The sequence below is a fragment of the Bombina bombina genome, chromosome 6, assembly GCF_027579735.1.
Source record: "Bombina bombina isolate aBomBom1 chromosome 6, aBomBom1.pri, whole genome shotgun sequence".
Classification (NCBI taxonomy): Eukaryota; Metazoa; Chordata; class Amphibia; order Anura; family Bombinatoridae; genus Bombina; species Bombina bombina.
The window spans coordinates 667,148,610-667,168,999 of NC_069504.1; the positions used below are offsets into that span (position 1 = coordinate 667,148,610).

The 20,390-nt window shown below is 35.8% G+C and overlaps 1 protein-coding gene across 1 annotated transcript in view; it reads left to right on the plus strand.

The window, feature by feature from the left end:
- The first annotated feature begins 3,833 nt into the window (after positions 1 to 3,833).
- Positions 3,834 to 20,390, plus strand: part of LOC128664554 (prolactin-releasing peptide receptor-like) — a 248,925-nt gene continuing 232,368 nt past the window's right edge. The window contains exon 1 of the mRNA XM_053719372.1: positions 3,834 to 4,249. Within this exon, the coding sequence (XP_053575347.1) occupies positions 3,834 to 4,249 (416 nt within the window). The remainder of the gene's footprint in view (positions 4,250 to 20,390) is intronic.

Consider the following 20,390-nt stretch of genomic DNA (forward strand, 5'->3'; position numbering starts at 1 on the left):
TTCCACGAGGGCTGTTTCTTCTTCTTGGGCCTTCAACAATGAAGCTTCTGTGGACCAGATTTGCAAGGCTGCAACTTGTTCTTTTCAACTTTTTTTCTAAATTTTCTAAATTTGAGCCTTTTACCTCGGCTGAGGTTTCTTTTGGGAGAAAGGTTCTTTAAGCGGTGGTGCCTTCTGTTTAGGTCTGCCTGTCTTGTTCTCCTCCCTAGTTATCTGTGTCCTCTAGCTTGGGTTTTGGTTCCCAACAGTAATAGAGGATGTTGTGGAGTCCACGACCCCACCCTTCTTATTATTTTTTACTAAACGTCAGGCACTTTTACACCTTTATATTTTTCCTTTTTCCATTTCACTTCAGTCGAATGACTGGGGTTTGTGGCAAGGGAAGTGATACTTAACAGCTTTGCTGTGGTGCTCTTTGGCTCCTCCTGCTTGCCAGGAGTAATATTCCCAACAGTAATTAAGGACATTGTGGACTCACCATATCCGGAAATAAATTTATCAGGCATTAGGATTCAGTTTTAGAATAGGCATAAAAGTGATTTTTTTATTTTTGGTAATGTTTGTTTATTTTTGTAATTGTAGTTTTTTTTTCTGTAATTTTATTTTTTTTATGTAATGTTAGTTGTTTTTTTTTAACTTTGGGGGTTTTAGGTTAGGGGTGTTTGGGGGGGTTAGATGGTTAGGGGGTTTAGAGGTTAAAGGGTACTTTGCAATGGGGTTTTGGCAGTTTAGTCATTAATAGTGTAGAGGTCTACTTTGCGATGTGGGAGTGTGACAATTTAGGGTTTAATAGTGTATTGGTACTTTGCAATGTGGGGGTGTCGTGGTTTAGAGGTTAATAGTGTAGAGGGGTACTTTGCGGTGGGCTATGTGGAAGTTTTGGGGTTATTAGTATAGTTTAGTGCAACTTTTTACTCCGGCCAAACTCTTTACGTTAACTTTCAGGTTGCTTAAAAAGTTTTAGGGGCCGAATTATCAAAGTGCGAGCGGACATGATCCGCTGTAGTGGATCATGTCCTCCACATATCGATAAATGCTGACATCATACACTGTCGCCATTTATCATTGCAGGAGCATTTCTAGAGAATTTATTGTGTAATGCCGCCCCTGCACATTCGTTGCCAATTGGCTACTAGCAGGTGGTGTCAATCATCCCCCTCGTACCTCAGAGGTGGCGGATGAGTTAAGGAGCAGCAGTCTTAAGACGGCTGCTTCTTAACTCCTATTTCTGCCAAATCTAAAGGATACATTCGGCCCCATTGACGGGTTGATAAATTGACCCCTTAGCGTTAAATGCGTTTGCATTCGAGCAATCGCATTTACTTTCAACTTGAAATATGAGTGGATATTGTTGCTGAATGCTGCCCATAGAAAATATGGGGAGCACAAATTACTGCGAGTTTGTGCAAAGAAATTTGAGGTAATTTAAACAGCGCGCCACTTGTAATATGGATTTGAGCATAACAAACACTGAGATCTTGTGATTGCGTTTACGATCCTTATGCTAACGATAGATCACCACTCGTAATCTGGTCCATAGTGCTCAATTCAAATGCACATTCTTTAACCTTCCTATGTATGTTCTCATAGAAAGTTTCAACAAAGGATACCAAGAGAATAAAGTGAATTTGATAACGCTCATAAACATTTTTTTAATTGTTCTCTCTGAATCATGAAAGTTAATATTTTACTTTCATGCCCGTTTAAGTTGTCCCTTTAAGCTTTATCTTTAGCATATTTTTTTTAGTTTCTAATTTCCAATGTTTTATATAAGATTTATTAAAAATAAATGTATGCAAAAATGCTTTGCTTTGTAATAACTTGTAGCTAAAGGGTCAAAAGTGTTTTAACCAAATGACAGTTAAACTAACTTTTGCTTTATCTGGGCTTCCTAGGTTTTAGTCATTTTAATAAGAGCTCAGAGCCATGACACACTGTATAGTAGGTTTATCTATCACAATGGAGTTTGCCACTTGATGTCATAGGTGAAATGTATTCACAAATGCACAATGAAAATCTTCCCAAACGATACACAGAAGATCGGTTTTAACCCTCACATATAGCATTTAGATCTGTTATTTTTTAAGCTTTTATATCACCTATTTTAAAGGGATAGTAAACACCTTGTAATTACAAAGACATTTCTGTTGTGTTGATAAGGAATAACATATCAGCCAAGTCTTAATATTTTTTAAAACAGTTTAACATCTTTCTTACTGCAATTATTTTTCAGTAGCCTGTAGTGTAGGGTTGATAACAAATTAGACCATGTAATTTTTCAACTATTAAGGCCCTTTTTTGATTCAAGAAACAATGCTGGTCAAAGCAGGCCCCACAAACTAAAGACCTACAAATTAAAATAATAATAATAATAATAATAATAATAATAATAATAATAATAATAATAATAAATCTTCCTTTTTTCTAATCCCAGATAGTTTGTATACTTTAAAAATCCTCTGCAATAAAATATATTCCTGGAAGGTCTCATGCACAGTACAATTATATTTCACAATGTAACAGTTAATTACTATATGCTGGTTTAGTTAAAAATAACTGTAAATAGCAGCAAGCAAATTAGATTTGCTCTAGCGGTTTTATAATTTCTTTCATTAACACCTTTCCAGTGGAAATTAATGGAATTTTACATTGCAGACACATCACACATATATTTATAGATATATACAGTATTTATATATATATATATATATATATATATATATATATATATATATATATATATATACACAGTATATATATATATATACATATATATATATATATAAAATTCTTTTCATCAAGAAGAGTTTTTAATGAGTTTTCTTTAACCTTTATATTTCACAACGGACTACAGTATGTACATTCCGGAAGTCTTCTTTCTTGTCCTTTACACAATTTTCTTTGTTCTACTAACAAATTTTGGGGTTTATCCGAATCTAATGTTTTTTTCTACAAAAAAACCCCCACAATTAATCTCTATGGGGATATTTATAGATAAATCATTTGATACATTTTCCTAAAGGATTGTGATGGATCCCATTATTCTAATTTCCTCCAGTGTTTTGGGAAGGGTGACAAAATCAGACATTTTATAAGTGTACAAGCTGATGTAGTACTCTATGTGTGTATATGTCTAAGCAGATCTCTTAGACAAACTGTAAAATAAAGGTCAGTTTTATTCTAAACATTTTCCTCTTATTTCTACTCCAGGCTTTTCAGAACTGAAAGAAAAACCGCAGAGAATAAAGGGTGAAAAGACAAAAGACCTCCATAGAGATTAATGAAGAAAAAGGATTAGATTGAAGTGCAATTAGAAACAATTACTGTTTTCAAGAAGCCTATTGTGGAGGAAGATGTGAAACGCTTTCTATTAAGAGATAAGAGTTGTCATCTTATTGTAATGAATTATATTGGAATATGAGAAGAAGGAAACAACTCTGCATCATTGTTTGATCAAACATGAATATCACTAATTTAATTAGGGACGTGCAATGAACTCACAATAGTATGTGAAATTAGATTATCCACAAGAGTTCGGTTTCTATACCGAAAACCTCAATTGGATTATTCCAAAATATTTTGAGATTATTTTAGTGACCAGTAATCTCTTTTTTCCAATGTGAATAACGTTGCTATTCTTCTATACTGACAAACAACAGAAGACCAGTGACATTATTTCCTTTTTTTTAGCAGTCTTCATTTCAGGCCATTATAGGTTCAACTGGTGGCTAATGGAAAGCTGCATGCTCTTAATACACTTTATACCGGCAGTTACTGTATATCTAGAAGAGTGAATATGTAATGCCTAAAGACATTAAGCATCAGATAAAGGAATGGAGGACACAGGAAGATGGAGCTATGAACCAGCCAATCTAACGATTTACATGGTCAATCCAAACATCTCTAACTCCACTTCTCAGTTCATAGGGGTCCAGCTCATCCAGTCCTACAAACCCCTCATCATACCTTGCTACACCCTGGTGGTATTGATAGGAATTTTTGGGAACTACTTGCTTCTGTATGTCATCTGCAGGACAAGGAAGATGCATAATGTTACCAACTTTTTTATTGGAAATTTGGCTTTTTCAGATATGCTGATGTGTGCCACTTGTGTCCCCTTCACACTGGCATATGCATTTAACCATCAAGGATGGGTGTTTGGCAAGTTCATGTGTTACTTTGTGTTCCTTATGCAGCCAGTAACTGTCTATGTATCTGTTTTCACCCTGACAGCAATTGCAGTGGACAGGTAATGTCTTTATTTTCTTCTTTTATACAGTTTAATTTTCTTGTGGAAAAAAAAAAAAGCTTTGACATATTAGTTCAGAAAGAATATTGTTTTTGTCAAATTATGATCATCTTTACGCAGTATATTCAAAGAGCAGTATTGCAATATACTACAAACTAATTCTTTCAGGTCAGGAAATAAGAATATTTCATATATTTTTATGAATGATTTTATATATATATATATATATATATATATATATATATATATATATATATATATATATATACTGTATATATAGCTAAATGATAGTGCTAGTTATTTGTAATTTTTTTTAGTAATTGGCTCAGTGTGTCATCCCATAAACTTTGCTGAATGCTAGCACTTTCACTTATATTATAAGTCATTTTTAAAGTAATAAACTATCCCAACTAGCCCTGTATAATTTACTCCCACCATTGATTACAGATTGTCAGGTATTCATATTCACACAATGCTTTATACTTATATCTAGGGAGAATTTCACAAATTACAAGACAGGAGATTCTTAATTAGTGGCCATAATTGACAGTAACAAATGAGGCTTCCATTGTGCCACTGACAACTGCTTACTTTGTCATATTGCTAAAACAGAATAGACTTTTGCATAGATTCAGTAATTCAATGGGAACAAAGCAACAACTCTCCAATCAAAATTGAATAGTAGAAAGCTTTTAACTGTGCAGAAGTTAACCAAAATATATTTAACTGTATGGGGTGAATCCATGTGCTTATGAAATTTTCTACATTAGCTCTTAATGTTTGTGGGATATATATATATATATATATATATATATATATATATATATATATATATATATATATATATATATATATATATATATATACAGTATCTCACAAAAGTGAGTACACACCTCAAATTTTTGTAAATATTGTATTATATCTTTTCATGTGACAATACTGAAGAAATGACACTTTGCTACAACACACAGCCATTAATGTCTAAACCGTTGGCAAGAAAAGTCAGTACACCCTTAAGTGGAAATGTCCAAATTGGGCCCAATTAGCCATTTTCCTTACCCGGTGTCATGTGACTCGTTAGTGTTACAAGGTCTCAGGTGTGAATGGGGAGCCGGTGTGTTAAATTTTGTGTTATAGCTCTCACAGTCTCTCATACTGGTCACTGGAAGTTCAACATGGCACCTCATGGCAAAGAACTCTCTGAGGATCTGAAAAAAAGAATTGTTGCTCTACATAAAGATGGCCTAGGTTATAAGAAGGTTGCCAAGACCCTGAAACTATATATTTTTACATATATATATATATATATATATATATATATATATTAATCCAATTCAACCTATTTTTATTCACTTTTCTACACAAGTACAGCAGACGTTTGTAAAAAATACTTTTTTATTGCTATTATATCACATATACTTTCCTGAAGTGATTAATATTTTGGCTTTTCCAATTTTCTGATTCACCTTACAAAGAAAGTAGCATCTGTCTTTTTTTTGTTAATTAATTATTAAGGAGTACGTTATTGGTATGTTGGTATGTTATAGTGTTGATACAAAACAATTAACATAGTCAAAGTCAACTGTGGACCCAGATCTACCATTGGATCATCCACTGAGCCAATCAAGGGCAGCATAAATGTGCACCATGTTCAGCCTAGAAAAGGCAGTGCATTGCTGATCTGGAGCCTATTTATTATGTCTGTAACCCCTTTGTGGGGATTATATACATAGTTTTGTTCAAGCAGCAGCACTTTAGAGCATTATATATTTCATGAATTATGTTCCATTTAATGGACAGTCTACTCCAGAATTTTTATTGTTTAAAAAGATAGATAACGTAGTCTCCAATAATGCAAAAAAGACTATTTTTCAATAATGTGGGACAGGACCCAAAGAAAACTGACAATGTTTTCCATTTTCGTCCATTAGATGGTGATGTTTTATTAAATTGCATTCTGTTAACGAAAGGGTTAAACACAGGTGTGCACCTATAAAGGAAATGAAAATTTATATCATATGCATCACATGATTATGGGGTATTGACCCTGAAACGTCGTGTTTATCTTTGGGTCCTGTCGCACATTATTGAATAAAAGTCTTTTTTGCATTTTTGGAGACCACTTTTTACCTTTATTTCTATGGGGCCAGTTAGAGTCAGTTCGTAGAAACCGAACCACAGGTGGCTCAGTTCATTGATCACTGGCTACAGCCGTGTGCTTGGTCCTTTCCGACTGTATTCAAAGATACATTACAGTTTTTGCAGATTCTGAAAGATATACCAGTGCCTGTGACTGAATCAATGATTTTGGCGACCCTAGACGTATCTAGTTTGTATATGAATATTCCGAATAAGGATAGTATAAAGGTAGTAGGTGATATCAATCAGAATGATGCATTGTATAATGGACCAGATCCTCAGTATTTGCTTGAGTTTCTTCATTTTGTTTTGACTAGGAGCTATTTAAATTTGAGGAGTTTTATATACAAAAACTTGGGACGACAATGGGGTCAAATGTGGGTCCATCTTTCGCTAAAATGTTTATGTTTGATTTTGAAAAGAAATATATCTTAGGTGATGAAAATATGTCTCCATTTATTATTACATATTGTTGCTACATTGATGACCTGTTTTTGGTATGGAATGGGACATCGGAGCTACTTACATAATTTATTAATAAACTAAATGGTATGGAGTCGAAGATTAAGTTTACTATGCATGCAGATTACACACACATTAATTATCTAGACGTGATGATTATCAAGAATGAGGGGGGTCTAGTGATGGATCTCTATAATGAATCCACAGACAGGAACACACTTCTTTTAGCATCTATCTTTCATCCAAGAAGCTTGTTAAATAGCTTACCTATAAGCTAATATACAAGGGTTAAAAGAATTGTGACCCAGGACTCTGCTAAACAGATTAGGGAACAGGATGTATATGAAAGATTTATTGAGAGGGGGTATAAACCTTCTATAGCTAGAAGGGCTCATATTAAAGCCAGTGAAGGTCAGGAAAAAATGGCTCCTAATGAACCACCCTCTTTTGTCTTTACCCTTGTGTATAATTTGCAGTCAATGCAGTTGAGTAATCAATAATGCAATATTGACATTTATTATCATCTGATGATACTTTGGGCAAGGTCTGTGACGATCATCCCCTGGTGGGATTCCAGAGAGGAAATATCCTGAAAGACTTGCTAAACAGAGCAGATCCTGTGAAGAGCTATGCCATGAGAAGTTGGATAGCGAAGCCAGGATGTTATCGTTCAGATGGCTGTATGACATTTAACTCGTTGATTGTTGGTCCATCATTCAGTCCCCCTCGCACTGGCAAAAATGTAATTCTGAAACACAGACTCACATCGGATATGGTGGTCTATATTATTAAGTGTCCATGTGGGTAAGATGGAGCGCCCCTTTAAGGAAAGATGGCTAACCACCGCTCCACTATAAGAGCAGCATTAAAGGATGGTGAGAGTGAGCATCCTGTGGCGCTGCACTTTTCACAATCAAGACACACTGTGGCAGATTTAAGATGTTTGCCTATTGATAGAATTTTAAGACCACCTAGAGGAGGTGATGTGAAGAAATTACTGCTGCAGAGGGAGGTTGAATGGAGCTATAAACTTGGGACATTACACCCCAAAGAACTGAATAAAACACGTGTCTATGTCCTGTTTTTTATCTGAAAGATAGGAATTCCCAGCCTGGGAGCGATCTGTAAAGGAAATTTTGAAAAATATACTTGCCTTTAATGTGATTTGCCTTTAATAAGGATATGCTTTTAATAAGGATATGACTGCAAATTAAGTTAAACTGCATATAAGCAATAGTGATACCGGGGTTATAGCCTGGTGCTAATGTATATAATGTGCATAGTATGTAACAATTAGGTTTAGATTGTTTAGGATAAAGTTTTATGACCTGAAATGACATGGGGGGCGCTTGTGTATTGGTTGCTATGGCAACAGTTAATAGGATAGTATTGGTGATCCGGATAAATGTAAATGTCAAAACCAATGTGGTTTGCCTAGTTCGTTCTGTGTAGATCAGTTGGCATTATTATTTTTTTGAATATGATTGATAAATGAGCATGTAATAAAAACTTTTTTTGACAGTGATAGTCAGGAAGTGCTCTGATGTCAATGATGTCACTTCCAGTAGCTGTGAGGAAGCTGTTTGGCACTCTGTTTAAAAGCAGGTATGCATTGTTTAATTTCATTATGCTGTTTGGAATACTTTGTGAACTTGTGTGAAGTATATATATATATATATATATATATATATATATAAAAATATTTTCTTCTATGTGAAGAACATTGTAATATGAGATATTCATAACTACCTTTGGGTATAGCACTGTAGGTCTATCCCAGTGTAAGGTTAGTGCACAAGCGATGAGTTCGGTTTCTTTATGATAGTACGCTCCATTGAAGTCTATGGGGAGAAGAAGTTAGTGCAGTTGCAACATCTGAAGTCATGAAGTTAATACGCATTGGGTTTCGCTCACATGAACTTGTAATACACAGGCAAAATAGCACATTTAAAGTTTACTTACAGCTGTGTTTTTGCATGAAAGCATAAGTGCTCAATAATTTGCCCTTAAATTTTGAGGGGTAGATTTATCATACCCCAGGTGGAAATTATTCGCTATAGCTTAATGCCGACAGCATACGCTATCGGCATTTAACATTGCACAAGCAGTTCTGGTGAACTGCTTGTGCAATGCCACCCCCTGCCGATTTGCGGCCAATCGACTGCTAGGGGGTGTCAATCAACCTGATTGTCTAGGATTAGGTGGATTGCTTTCAGAGGCAGCGGACGAGTTAAGGAGCAGCGGTCTGAAGACCACTGCTTCTTAACTCCTGTTTTGGCCCTTAAGAAATCGGCCCCAGAGGGTGTTTAAATGCAGATAGAAGTTACCATTTGGACATAGAGTGCTTATTGTAATGGAAAATGTATTTGTATGGTTATATAGATCATGAGAATGATTTGACAGCAATTACCATAAGGCAAGCTCATACAAGGGCACATTCTTTTTACTTGTGGCAAGTCATACCAATATATGCCAAAAGCATGGTAACAATATAATGATTGGTACTGCACAGCATACAGGGTGACATGACATTTTATGATTAGGTGTTCAGGAATACTGCAAATTCAATGATGATTTATTTTATTTTGCTATTTACACAAATTAATGTAAACTGTGAAGATGTCTGTTTTGTATAGGGGGGTTGGTTTCCATAGCATGTTTACTTACTCCAGCATATGTCAGGACCAATAAATACCTAGAGCTCTGCACAGCTCTGCAAAATGGTGGTGCCAAAAGGGCATCTGAGCTTATCTGGTTAAAGACATTAACTACAGTATGTCCAAAGTCCAGAAATAAACACATTTTTGCAATAAATTAACATAGGTGAGTGTGAGTGTTTTGAAAGCATTAACACCTTGTATACTGCAATTGTTTTTAAGTAGTCAAACTCCACACACTGGAGTCAGTAGCTGCAAAATGTAACTTCAGATGGTAGCACAACACACAAAGCAAATAAACCAATGATAACAACTGAATGAAAGGTCAGTGGGGCACATAATGACAGCTATCAGACTGGGTTTTATTGTGGGGAACCATGAATCATTTTAATATATTTTACTTGGGGATTTAAATCTTTCTTTTATTTAAGAATTTCACAACAATGGAAATCTCTTAAATTAATGGTAAAAATGTTATGTCATGTTCCAGGAAATTACTTTTAAGATATTGAAGATGCTTTATGAAAATCTGCATTACTGATTCAAAGTAGCACAATGGTATAAAAGGAAAATCCATTCAGAGAGGAGATAATCATTCTTTAGATAAAAGAAAATAACAACAGGTTGTTAGCCCCAGAGTTCAGATTCACTGGTTAATGCATTCAAAGCGGATCTTATCTTTCAATTATCCTTTATATGCCTCATTCAGACAGCCTGCTAATGGTGCTTGTAATCAGCTAGTTCAGGCCATCCTCATCTTGGAATCAACCATATCAATACAAAGCTAGATTATCTCACTACACCAGTTCATTAGTTCATGAAATTGAAGACAAAATCATACACACTCTATACTAATGTGTTCACCTCAAATCCAATACAGCAAAAATAGTCATAACCAGTGACGGAACACTTGCTAACACACTGGTTGCTCACAATGCTTTGTAAAAAAAAAAGCATGTAATGATTTTCAACAGAAGAACACCATTAACGTCTATGGAGATCTTTGTAGATACATCTTTAGATACGTTTTTTTAAGGAATTGGGATCAACCCTATAGTTACCAAGATTTTAGAAAAAATATCCAGGGACACTTTGCAGCAGCGCAGACAGTTAAACATGTAATGACCACTTGTGAGGCCCAACCCAAAATACATATCCCACACCTTTCAGGGTTGGGAGGTCTGTCCTCTTTCTTGTCCATAGCTTCTTTGGTCAGAGTAAATGTACTATTTTCTATAGACTGACTCCACCTGGCTCTACGCCTGCCTATGACACACCCATGACACACCCACAACCCACCCCTCTCAAAATACCTTCCTATCCGGAAAATCCTCTGGGAAATATGAGAAGCATATAAGACTTACATAAGATTCATATATGGTTTTCGTGCCACAGAGATTCATGCCAAGCTCACACAACATGGCAGATTTTTACAATGTATTGCAGAGACCTAAGACAATAATAACATGAAGCCAAATAACATAACTGTCCTGGGAAAAGGTTGCTAATGCTAGATGGTTCCACTTAAATATATAAGTGTTAATTTAATTGAATTCAATTTAGTTATAATATTCCAAATGGCCTAAGAGGAGTCAGTTTTTGAGATGACTGCCATCTCTAAGATCTTCAATGCATATTAAGCCCTTTCATTGCCTGGAGATATATAACCATGCAGTAAAACTATTTCACTGAGATTACAAATTATGCGCTAAATTCGGTGCTTAAATAACACTAAAAATTTAGCAGTACCGCACTTTCCATAGCGTTGTCATTACAAGTTACAGAAAAACCTTCTTGTGTTGTGCGGTATGGTGCGTTAAGCACATTTTCCCCCATAGACATCAATGGAGAAAGACAAAAACATTGTGCAGTGAAATTGTTTGAAGAAATAAGACAAAGGTAATAAGAAAGATACAAAGAGGCAATCCCGACATATCTGTCAATGAAAAGTTGTAACGGGTCAACTAGGCAATTAATTATGTGTTATTGTTTTTTCTGTATAAAAGGTGTTCAGCACAATGTTGGTTTAAAAATAAAGATTATTAAAAAAAAAAACACCCTAACATAAACCCCTAGTCTAAATACCCCTAATCCGCCACCCCCCGAACATTGCCAACACTAAATAAAGTTATTAACCCCTAATCCGCCGCCCACCCACATCACAAACACCTAAATAAAACTATTAACCCCTAAACCGCCATCCCCCGCATTGCTTACACGTAAATAAACCAATTAACCCCTAAACCGCCGACCCCCCACATCGCAACTACTAAAATAAACCTATTAACCCCTAAACCGCCGACCCACCACATCGCAACTACTATAACAAACTTATTAACCCCTAAACCGTCTACCCCCTACAACTAAAAATAAAAAAAAACTAAATTACAAAATTAAAAAATCCTAACACTACGAAAAAATAAAAAAAATAACATTGCAAAAAAACCTATAAAATTATGAAAAATAAAAAACATCTAAGATTACAAAAATAATAAACAAAATGATCCAAAATAATAAAAATTAAACCTAATCTAATACCCCTATAAAAACAAAAAAGCCACCCCAAAATAAAAACACCCCCTAATCTAACAATAAACTACCAATAGCCCTTAAAAGGGCCTTTTGTGGTGTATTGGCCTAAGTTAAACAGCTCTTTTACATAAACAAAATTCCAAAGTACCCCCTAACAGTAAAATCCCTGTACCCAACTAACCCCCCAAAATAAAAAAAACTAACTCTTAAAAAACCTAAGCTACCCAAAGGGGCATTTTTATGGGCATTGCCCTTAAAAGGGCAATCAGCTCTTTAGTGCCCATTAAAAAAAAAACCTAATCTAAAAAGAAAACCCACCCAAAAAAACAAAATTAACACTAGTCCTGAAATAGGTACTCACCATTCCTGAAGTTCGACGGAGAAGGTCTTTTTCCAGGCGGCTCCATCTTCAGCGCGGGGACATCTTCTTTCTTCATCCGGAGCGAAGGTGGCCACAGAGCAGGAACAGCAAATAGGATTTGAACAGCCAATATGATTTCAGTAGCTCTCATCCTATTGGCTGATTTGAAAATTTAAGCCAATAGGAATGCAAGGTATCCCAAATATAAAATAGGTACCTTGCATTCAATCTGCATTGCGCGGCGACGATCGCATGAAGAGTATCCTCCACGCTGGATGGCTCCGCGCCCACCATTCCTGCTCCACGGCAGCCTTCACTCCAGATGAAGAAAGAAGATGTCTCCGCTCTGGATGAAGATGGAACCGGCTGGAAGAAGACCTTCACCTCCAGACTTCAGGAATGGTGAGAACCTATTTCAGGGTTAGTGTTAGTTTTTGTTTTTTTTTTGTTTTTTGGGTGGGTTTTTTTTTAGATTAGGGATTTTTTTTTTAATGGGCACTAAAGAGCTGATTGCACTTTTTAAGGGCAATGCCCTTACAAATGCCCCTTTAGGGGCAATGGGTAGCTTGGGTTTTTGTAGAGTTAGGTTTACTTTATTTTGGGGAGTTGGTTGGGTGGGGGGGTTTACTATTAGGGGATAATTTGTATTTTTTTAATGTAAAATAGCTGTTTAACTTAGGTAAATGCCCTAGAAAATGCCTTCTTAAAGGCTATTGGTAGTTTATTGTTAGATTAGGGGGTGTTTTTATTTTGGGCTGGCTTTTTGGATAATTTAGTTTATTTTTTTTTGCAATCTTAGATTTTTTATTTTTCGTAATTTTAGAGTAGTTTTCTTTTGTAATGTTATTTTTTTTTTGTAGTGTTAGGATTTTATTTTTATTTTTATTTTTATTGTTTTAAAGTTTTTTATTGAGGTGTTCAAAACATACATAAAGTGGTAAGACTTTAACATTCTAGGAGCAGGCTGCTTTTAGTACAGTATAAGAAGTTACAACGCTATTAACATATAAATTGACGACAGTAATATCATATTGGTGTAGATAAAAAATACAGATATCCGTCACAAAGATTTAGTAAAACTTATGAATGTGCTGTGCGGATAAGTTTTTAATAAAGATACAATGAAGAGTAGTCTAGAATAATTTTAAGTCTGTATGGCAAGGACCTCTTTTTTTTTTATAAATTGGGCAATGGTAACTACAGCTCAGGTATTTTATGGGCTAAATGGAAGATGACTCTTATGGAGATTAAAGGTAACTCATAGGGTCACTTGAGGGCTAATTAATAAATATCTAGTTCCATAGAGGTTTTAAAGTGTATATATGGTGAGCATAGTTAGTGAGTTGGGAATTGGGTAAAGGAGTACAGAGGGCAAGTGCCGCTCAAAGGAGGGTGGGGAAGTATTTTAGAGGTATAAGATACAGCTTGAGTTTGAAATGTTGATAGAGGAGGTTAATAAATGTTGGCGGAGGATATATATCACTTGAAGAGGAGAATAGAATATAGGAACATGGAGGCAGTTAGATTATGATTTGGGGAGGGAAGTAGCTGCGGGTGTATGTGGTTTTTCAGCTAGACAATGATCATGGATTTGAAGATCTCTATAGGGGCAGACTAAGATATAAATGAGCTCATATAAAATATGTGTAATGTCATAAAAGAAACCTAGGAGTTGGCAGGCATGAAATAGATTGCTGTTAGAGAAGACTGTGGAATATGGTAATACATGAGGTTACGTCAGTGAATCACTGATACTACCAGGATGTTCTTGAATTAGTTATAGAGTACCGGGAAACAGAATTAAACCTATAAGACATATAACTTATATCCACATGGAGGAGCTGGAAATGAGTAGATCCCAGAATATAGTGGTATTAATAAAACTAATGAGCTTGTAATATTTTTTTTACACAAATACAAACCACATAAAAGGTATCAATAAAATTATTACTATTAATCACAGTATTTTGAGGTCTAGCAGTGGCTTTAAATACAGATAGACCAGGGAAAAGAATATATAAACCACATTTCCGCATAATCTAGGGTAGATTAAGGGGATTTAGATAAAGCTGAGATGACAAATAAAATATACGTTGCTAAGGTAGTGAGTAACACACATGCTAAGGGCAGTTAATAATATTCAATACAAATAACAGCTATAAATTAACTGCCTATGTGAGAATCTCTATAGAGGCAACCTAGGATATAAATGCCTGCTTGATATATTACTTACATCCACAAAGTGTAACTGAATAGTTGTTAGCTCAGGAAACACTATTACTTCATCTGAGTGCCTTAATATTGTTAAAGGAAATGGTAGTCATATGAAGGCAATAAATAGCTCTGCATATGGGGAGCTTCGCTAGAGTAATATGGGAGCTGTATTTTACTATAGACTTAAATAGATTAAATAGAGCTTCCTAAGAGTTGAACAACCAATAAAACAAACATTGCTAAAACAGCATATAGGATACATTCTGAGGTTAGTTTCTTAAGTTCAGCCCATGAAACAATCTTATATACTAGAAACCTTACAACGTTAGTAAATGCTAATAATTCTTGAAGTACAAATAGCTTAAACATGTCTAGCAATATTGAACATTTTAATGAGCATATGCTGAAACTTAGAACTACATGTAGTATGGGGTAAGTTCACTGGATCGTGTAGAGATCCTCTCTAGCCTACTCCTGATCTACAGCCAGTCTGCATGCAACAGTAATTATCCTAGGTGTCGCATGTGACAAGATCGGAGTCTCAAGGCCATAACACATGTAGGTCACTCGGTTTAGAGGAAAGCTGCGGTTCAATCACCCAGTCTCTACCCTCCACATTTCTCTCAGGCAAAAGAACAGCAAGCTCCGTTACTTGTCCGTGGGAGTCAGACGCACCCCCCGGAACAGGCCCATGGATAGGAGAACAAGATGCAGTGTGTCACTGAAGCGTGGGGTAAGAGGTATTGGGTACCACAGATTCAGCCAGTTACCGGATTGGAAGGGGCTTGCCTCAATGTCGACGTTCATCTGACTCTTCGGTGGTATGCTTTCTGCGTTGAGTGGTAAGCTGTCAGCACAGTGCCGGTTTGTAAGATTGTCTGCGACCTCTTCCAAAACTTTACCTGACCTCTCTGTCACATACAGAGAAAGCTGTTTCATAGGGGGTGTGCTCTCTTCCGGCTCTGTAATGTCAGCTCCTGAGCTTGTAAAGTGGCTATTTTCCTCTCGTAGAGACGTATCTCTGATAATGTTCGTGAGATCAGTAAAACCTCCTTATAGCATTGTGCTCCTGTTCCTTCCGCAGAATGACTATGTTTGAATGAAACTCCTTCATCTTGGGTCAGTATAAAAATAGCGTAACCCAGCTAGCTGACAACCCGTGGGGGGGGGGGGGGGTGATAGTAGAATGACTCAGGCCTATAACTTGGACCCAGTCGGATCGGATCTTGCAAAACTATAATTGTGGAGATAATGATATCAGTTGACTCCAAATCTTCTCCTTAATTAGTTTTCAAGGCTATATTGCAGGATGGTAAACCAATTTGTAGATTGTTGCGATTATCATAGGAGCCACTGAGTTTAGCATCCGATCATGGCCGTGGCTTGGACACGCCCCGTGTAAGGATTTTTTTATTTTGTAATTTAGATTTTTTTATTTTTAGTTTATTTTAGTTTTTTAAAATAGTTATGTTAGGTTTATTTATAGTTTAATCTTAGGGTTTCTTTTTATTTCACAGGTAAGCTTTTTTATTTATTTTAAGGTAGTTATATTGTAACTTTAATTTAAAGTTAACGGGTGTTAGGTTTAGGGGTTAATATTTTAATTTAGAGTGTTGCGATGTAGGAGGCCGGCGGTTTAGGGGTTAATATATATGAATATAGGGCTCAAAATTCCTACTCTTTACTAGCCAAGGCGAGTGGAAATTTAATGGTGGTGATTGAAAATTAGTGAGTGAATGTTGAAGTAGCAAACACACATTTTTGGCTATGTGCTAAAAATATCTGAAGGGATATTTTATATATACTAGAAAGGGCAAGGATATGTTATTCCTCTAGGGCTGTAGGAACATCATTAGTGCTTAGACTGTTACTTCTGAGAGGGTAAATGGGGGCAGAGAGAGAGAGAGAGAGAGAGATTGGAGAAGAAAAGTACAGTAGATAAGATAGCTTTACGAAAGAGTAAAAGAAAAGAACGAGTAAAGAGATGAGAGAGGGGAAAGAAAGAGCGTAAAGAGAAAATATCGCCTGAGAGATAAGGTAGAGGGTAAAAAGAGGCATTGAAGAGAGGAGGGAGGGGAGAAAGATAGAAGGGAGAGATGCTAATTATAAAAAGAAAACCTCCAGGTCTGCTGAAACCTTCCATGACTGTCAGCACTCTCTTTCTCCACTCTCTCACTTCAACAACTTAATATTTCTATCCAGCTTTTGTCTTACCCAGAGCCAACAAGTTCATGTTGCTAAATGCTATACACTTATTTTTGTTAATCTATTGTCTATTATACTGTATGTAGCATTATTTAAATTGTTAAGGTAAAAAATATAAAATATTAAAAATTACTGCAAAATAATGTGTTTCACAATGGCTAAACATATGCAAGGGGGGGTGGAGTAGTGGGTAGGTAGTGGGTAGGTAGTGGGTAGTAACAGTTTAGCCTGGCTAGTAGCTTACGACCTGAAATTTTGAGCCCTGATATTATATATATACTGTATATATATATATATATATATATATATATATATATATATATATATATATATATATAGATAGATACTGTATATATATATATATATTACCAAACAACAATCATGTGTATATATATATACTGTATATATATATATATATATTTATATATGTGTGTGTGTATTTATGAATAAATAGAAGTTATTCTGCTATGTGAGGAACATTGGAATGTGAAATATTTCTATTTCATGTCGGGTTAGCTTACTTAGGTTTACTTGCGATTAAGGGTTTTAGGGATTTTACCCTACTTTGCTCGCTCCATTGAAATCTATGGGGAATATGTTAACGCGGTCATGATATTCCAAGTTTGGCTTTTTGAGCACATTGGGTTAGTGTGAGAGAAAACTTTTTACTTTCAACTTGTAATAGGCGCACAGACTGATGCATGCAAAAATCCAAAGTCTAGCGGGGTTAATATGTGAGGGGGAGCGCAAATTACAGATCCACTCATAATTTAACCCTTATTATTTTTCTGTGACATCAAGGATGTACCACCATTTAGTGCTGTTAAAAAAATATTAAATTAAATATTGAATACTTATGTTTAGGACCTTATAGTCAACAGTTAGTTTTAGGCTATGACAGTTTTGGGGGTCAATGTTTAAAAAGATATGCATAGTTGTGCACAATTTATGTTGGTTATATATATATATATATATATATATGTGTGTGTATATATATATATATACTGTATATATATATATATATATATATACACACAGAGAGAAATGCACTCACAGGAACGAACGACCAGCTCAATACCATTGTTAGCCTGTTCTATGGCGATTGACCACCTGGGTGCAACTTCTTTTAGCCCAGCAATGCTTTTCACAGAGTAGAACTTTCCTGTAGTATATCAGTCTGATCCCGCCTATTACGGTCAGTCCAGCGCCGAAATACCAGGCAATTCCCCTCTGAACAAGGAACAAAGCAACCCCAGACGATCGTTTCGGCCTTCATTGGGCCTCGTCAGTGAGGTGTAGCAGTATTCCTCTAAGCACACTGAGCAAGGAGTCCACGTCTGGTTTCCCCTTTTTCCCATAGGGAGACTAAATACACACATAAAGGCTACGAAAATAAAGGCTGCACTCACAGGTCTTTTTAAATCACAAGTATAAATACTTTAATGTGAAACATTTTCGGGGATCTTGTCCCCTTCGTCAGCATGCAACTATGACACAAAACACAACTTTTATAGTGTAATAGCAATACAAACAAACCTTTTACCCGGAACAGCGCCAATTTTCAGTGAGTGGAACGCATCTTGCGTTCCACTGTGTAGCTGAAACTGGAGGTTTAGTTTCGTCACTTCCAGTCTTAACCAATATGTGAATAATTTTTAACAAACACTTCTAATAAATGTATTCTTAGTGCCAAATATTCAAAACGTATTGGAAGTATGGCATACGAGTATGTTATGGCCATACTGATGCCAGTACATAGAAAATTATATATTAGTTGAACCCAAAGCAACTAAATGTGTACACGGTTGCCGTGGATACAAGCTAAAATATTAAAGGTGCAGAGGCAAATACCTTAAGCGCAACTAAAATCGTCTCCCCTTACCATAGTGTGATACATTATTACAGTGATCATGTATTCATGTGCAACACACATAAGTGACTTAGAGAAAAATACACATAACGTGAAATAAATGGGGGTTCCAGACCATGGATCACCTCTTTCTGTACTATAAAGAATATGTGATTATAGATGGATCTGTGACCCTATGTAAGTGTCCTATAACGGACATAATAAGAAAAATAACATAAGAAAAATAGATGATGGCATAAAAATAAAAATAAAAGTAAAACAGAAAGACTATATCATAACATTGCTATACTGTAAATTGCCTGTATAATCACAGGCTATATCTCGGCTGCAAGAAACCCATCTATTCCGTAGACATGGATGGTTAAATCAAGTGGAATAACACCTTATCCAAAAATGGATTATTATTAAATCCACTATTGAATCCCCTACTTGTGATCAAAAAGTACACCTAAGAAGGTATTGGTCCTTTTGTCAGGATCAAAAGACCTTTAGGAATACATCCTCAAGCCATTACCTAGGCATACATCTATGCTGCACTTAGTATATTCAGATACTCATAGATCACATAACAATGACTGAATGCAACTATAAATGGGAGCATAGTAATAAGAGCATAGTTCAACAACTCAGACTTATAGATGTCCTAAAAGGTTACCTTCTGAAAGTGTGAAAAACGAGTGTCTACGACTAAGAAGCAGGACTTCCACACAGAGAGAGGGATACCAGATGTTTCCACTCCCATGTGCTGTGGGCATAGAGTGAACGGATACCCCCACTAGTGGGATCTCTACTCACCCAGCACAAACACAGAGTCACAGCGGAAAATTGGCGCTGTTTGGGGTAAAAGGTTTGTTTGTATTGCTATTACACTATAAAAGTTGTGTTTTGTGTCATAGTTGCATGCTGACGAAGGGGACAAGATCCCCGAAAACATTTCACATTAAAGTATTTATATTTGTGATTTAAAAATACCTGTGAGTGCAGCCTTTATTTTTGTATTCATCTGCATCCTTGCACCCAGGCTGTTGGCGACCGGAGGGCTGAGCTGGAGTTTGTTAACTTATATATATATATATACTGTATTGTATATATAGAGAGAGACTAAAATTTATTTAATGATGCTTTCTATTATTTTAAACATAAGCATATATTTTCAAATAGACATATAGGCAGAACCTTATTTTCAAATATAAACAGAACCTTAGTTATCCAGCACTTTATGCACCATAATGCAGTTATTATGCACTAGACATGTGCATTTCGTTTTGGACGAATTCCATTTTCGGACGAATTTTGTCCGATTCGGATATTCAAATGCATCTGAATTTTCAAATCGGCACCATAACTAAAATCCTGAAAAATTTCGAAAATGAATAAATCAGTTTCCGAATTTTCGGATCCATTATTCATATTCAGAATTTTTCATTGTTCTAATCTGAACTGACATAGCTGAAACTAACTAAATCTCTAAATAAAGCTATTAACCGCCGTTCTCCGACATCGATGACACCAAATAAATCACTAAATAAAGCTATTAACCCCTAAACCGTCGTTCCCGACATTGCGGACACTAACTAAACCTATTAACCCCTAAACCGCAGTTCCCAAACATCGCCAACACTAACTAAACCTATCAATCCCTGACATTGCAGACACTAACTAAACCTATTAACTCCTAAGCCACAGTTCCCCGACATCCCT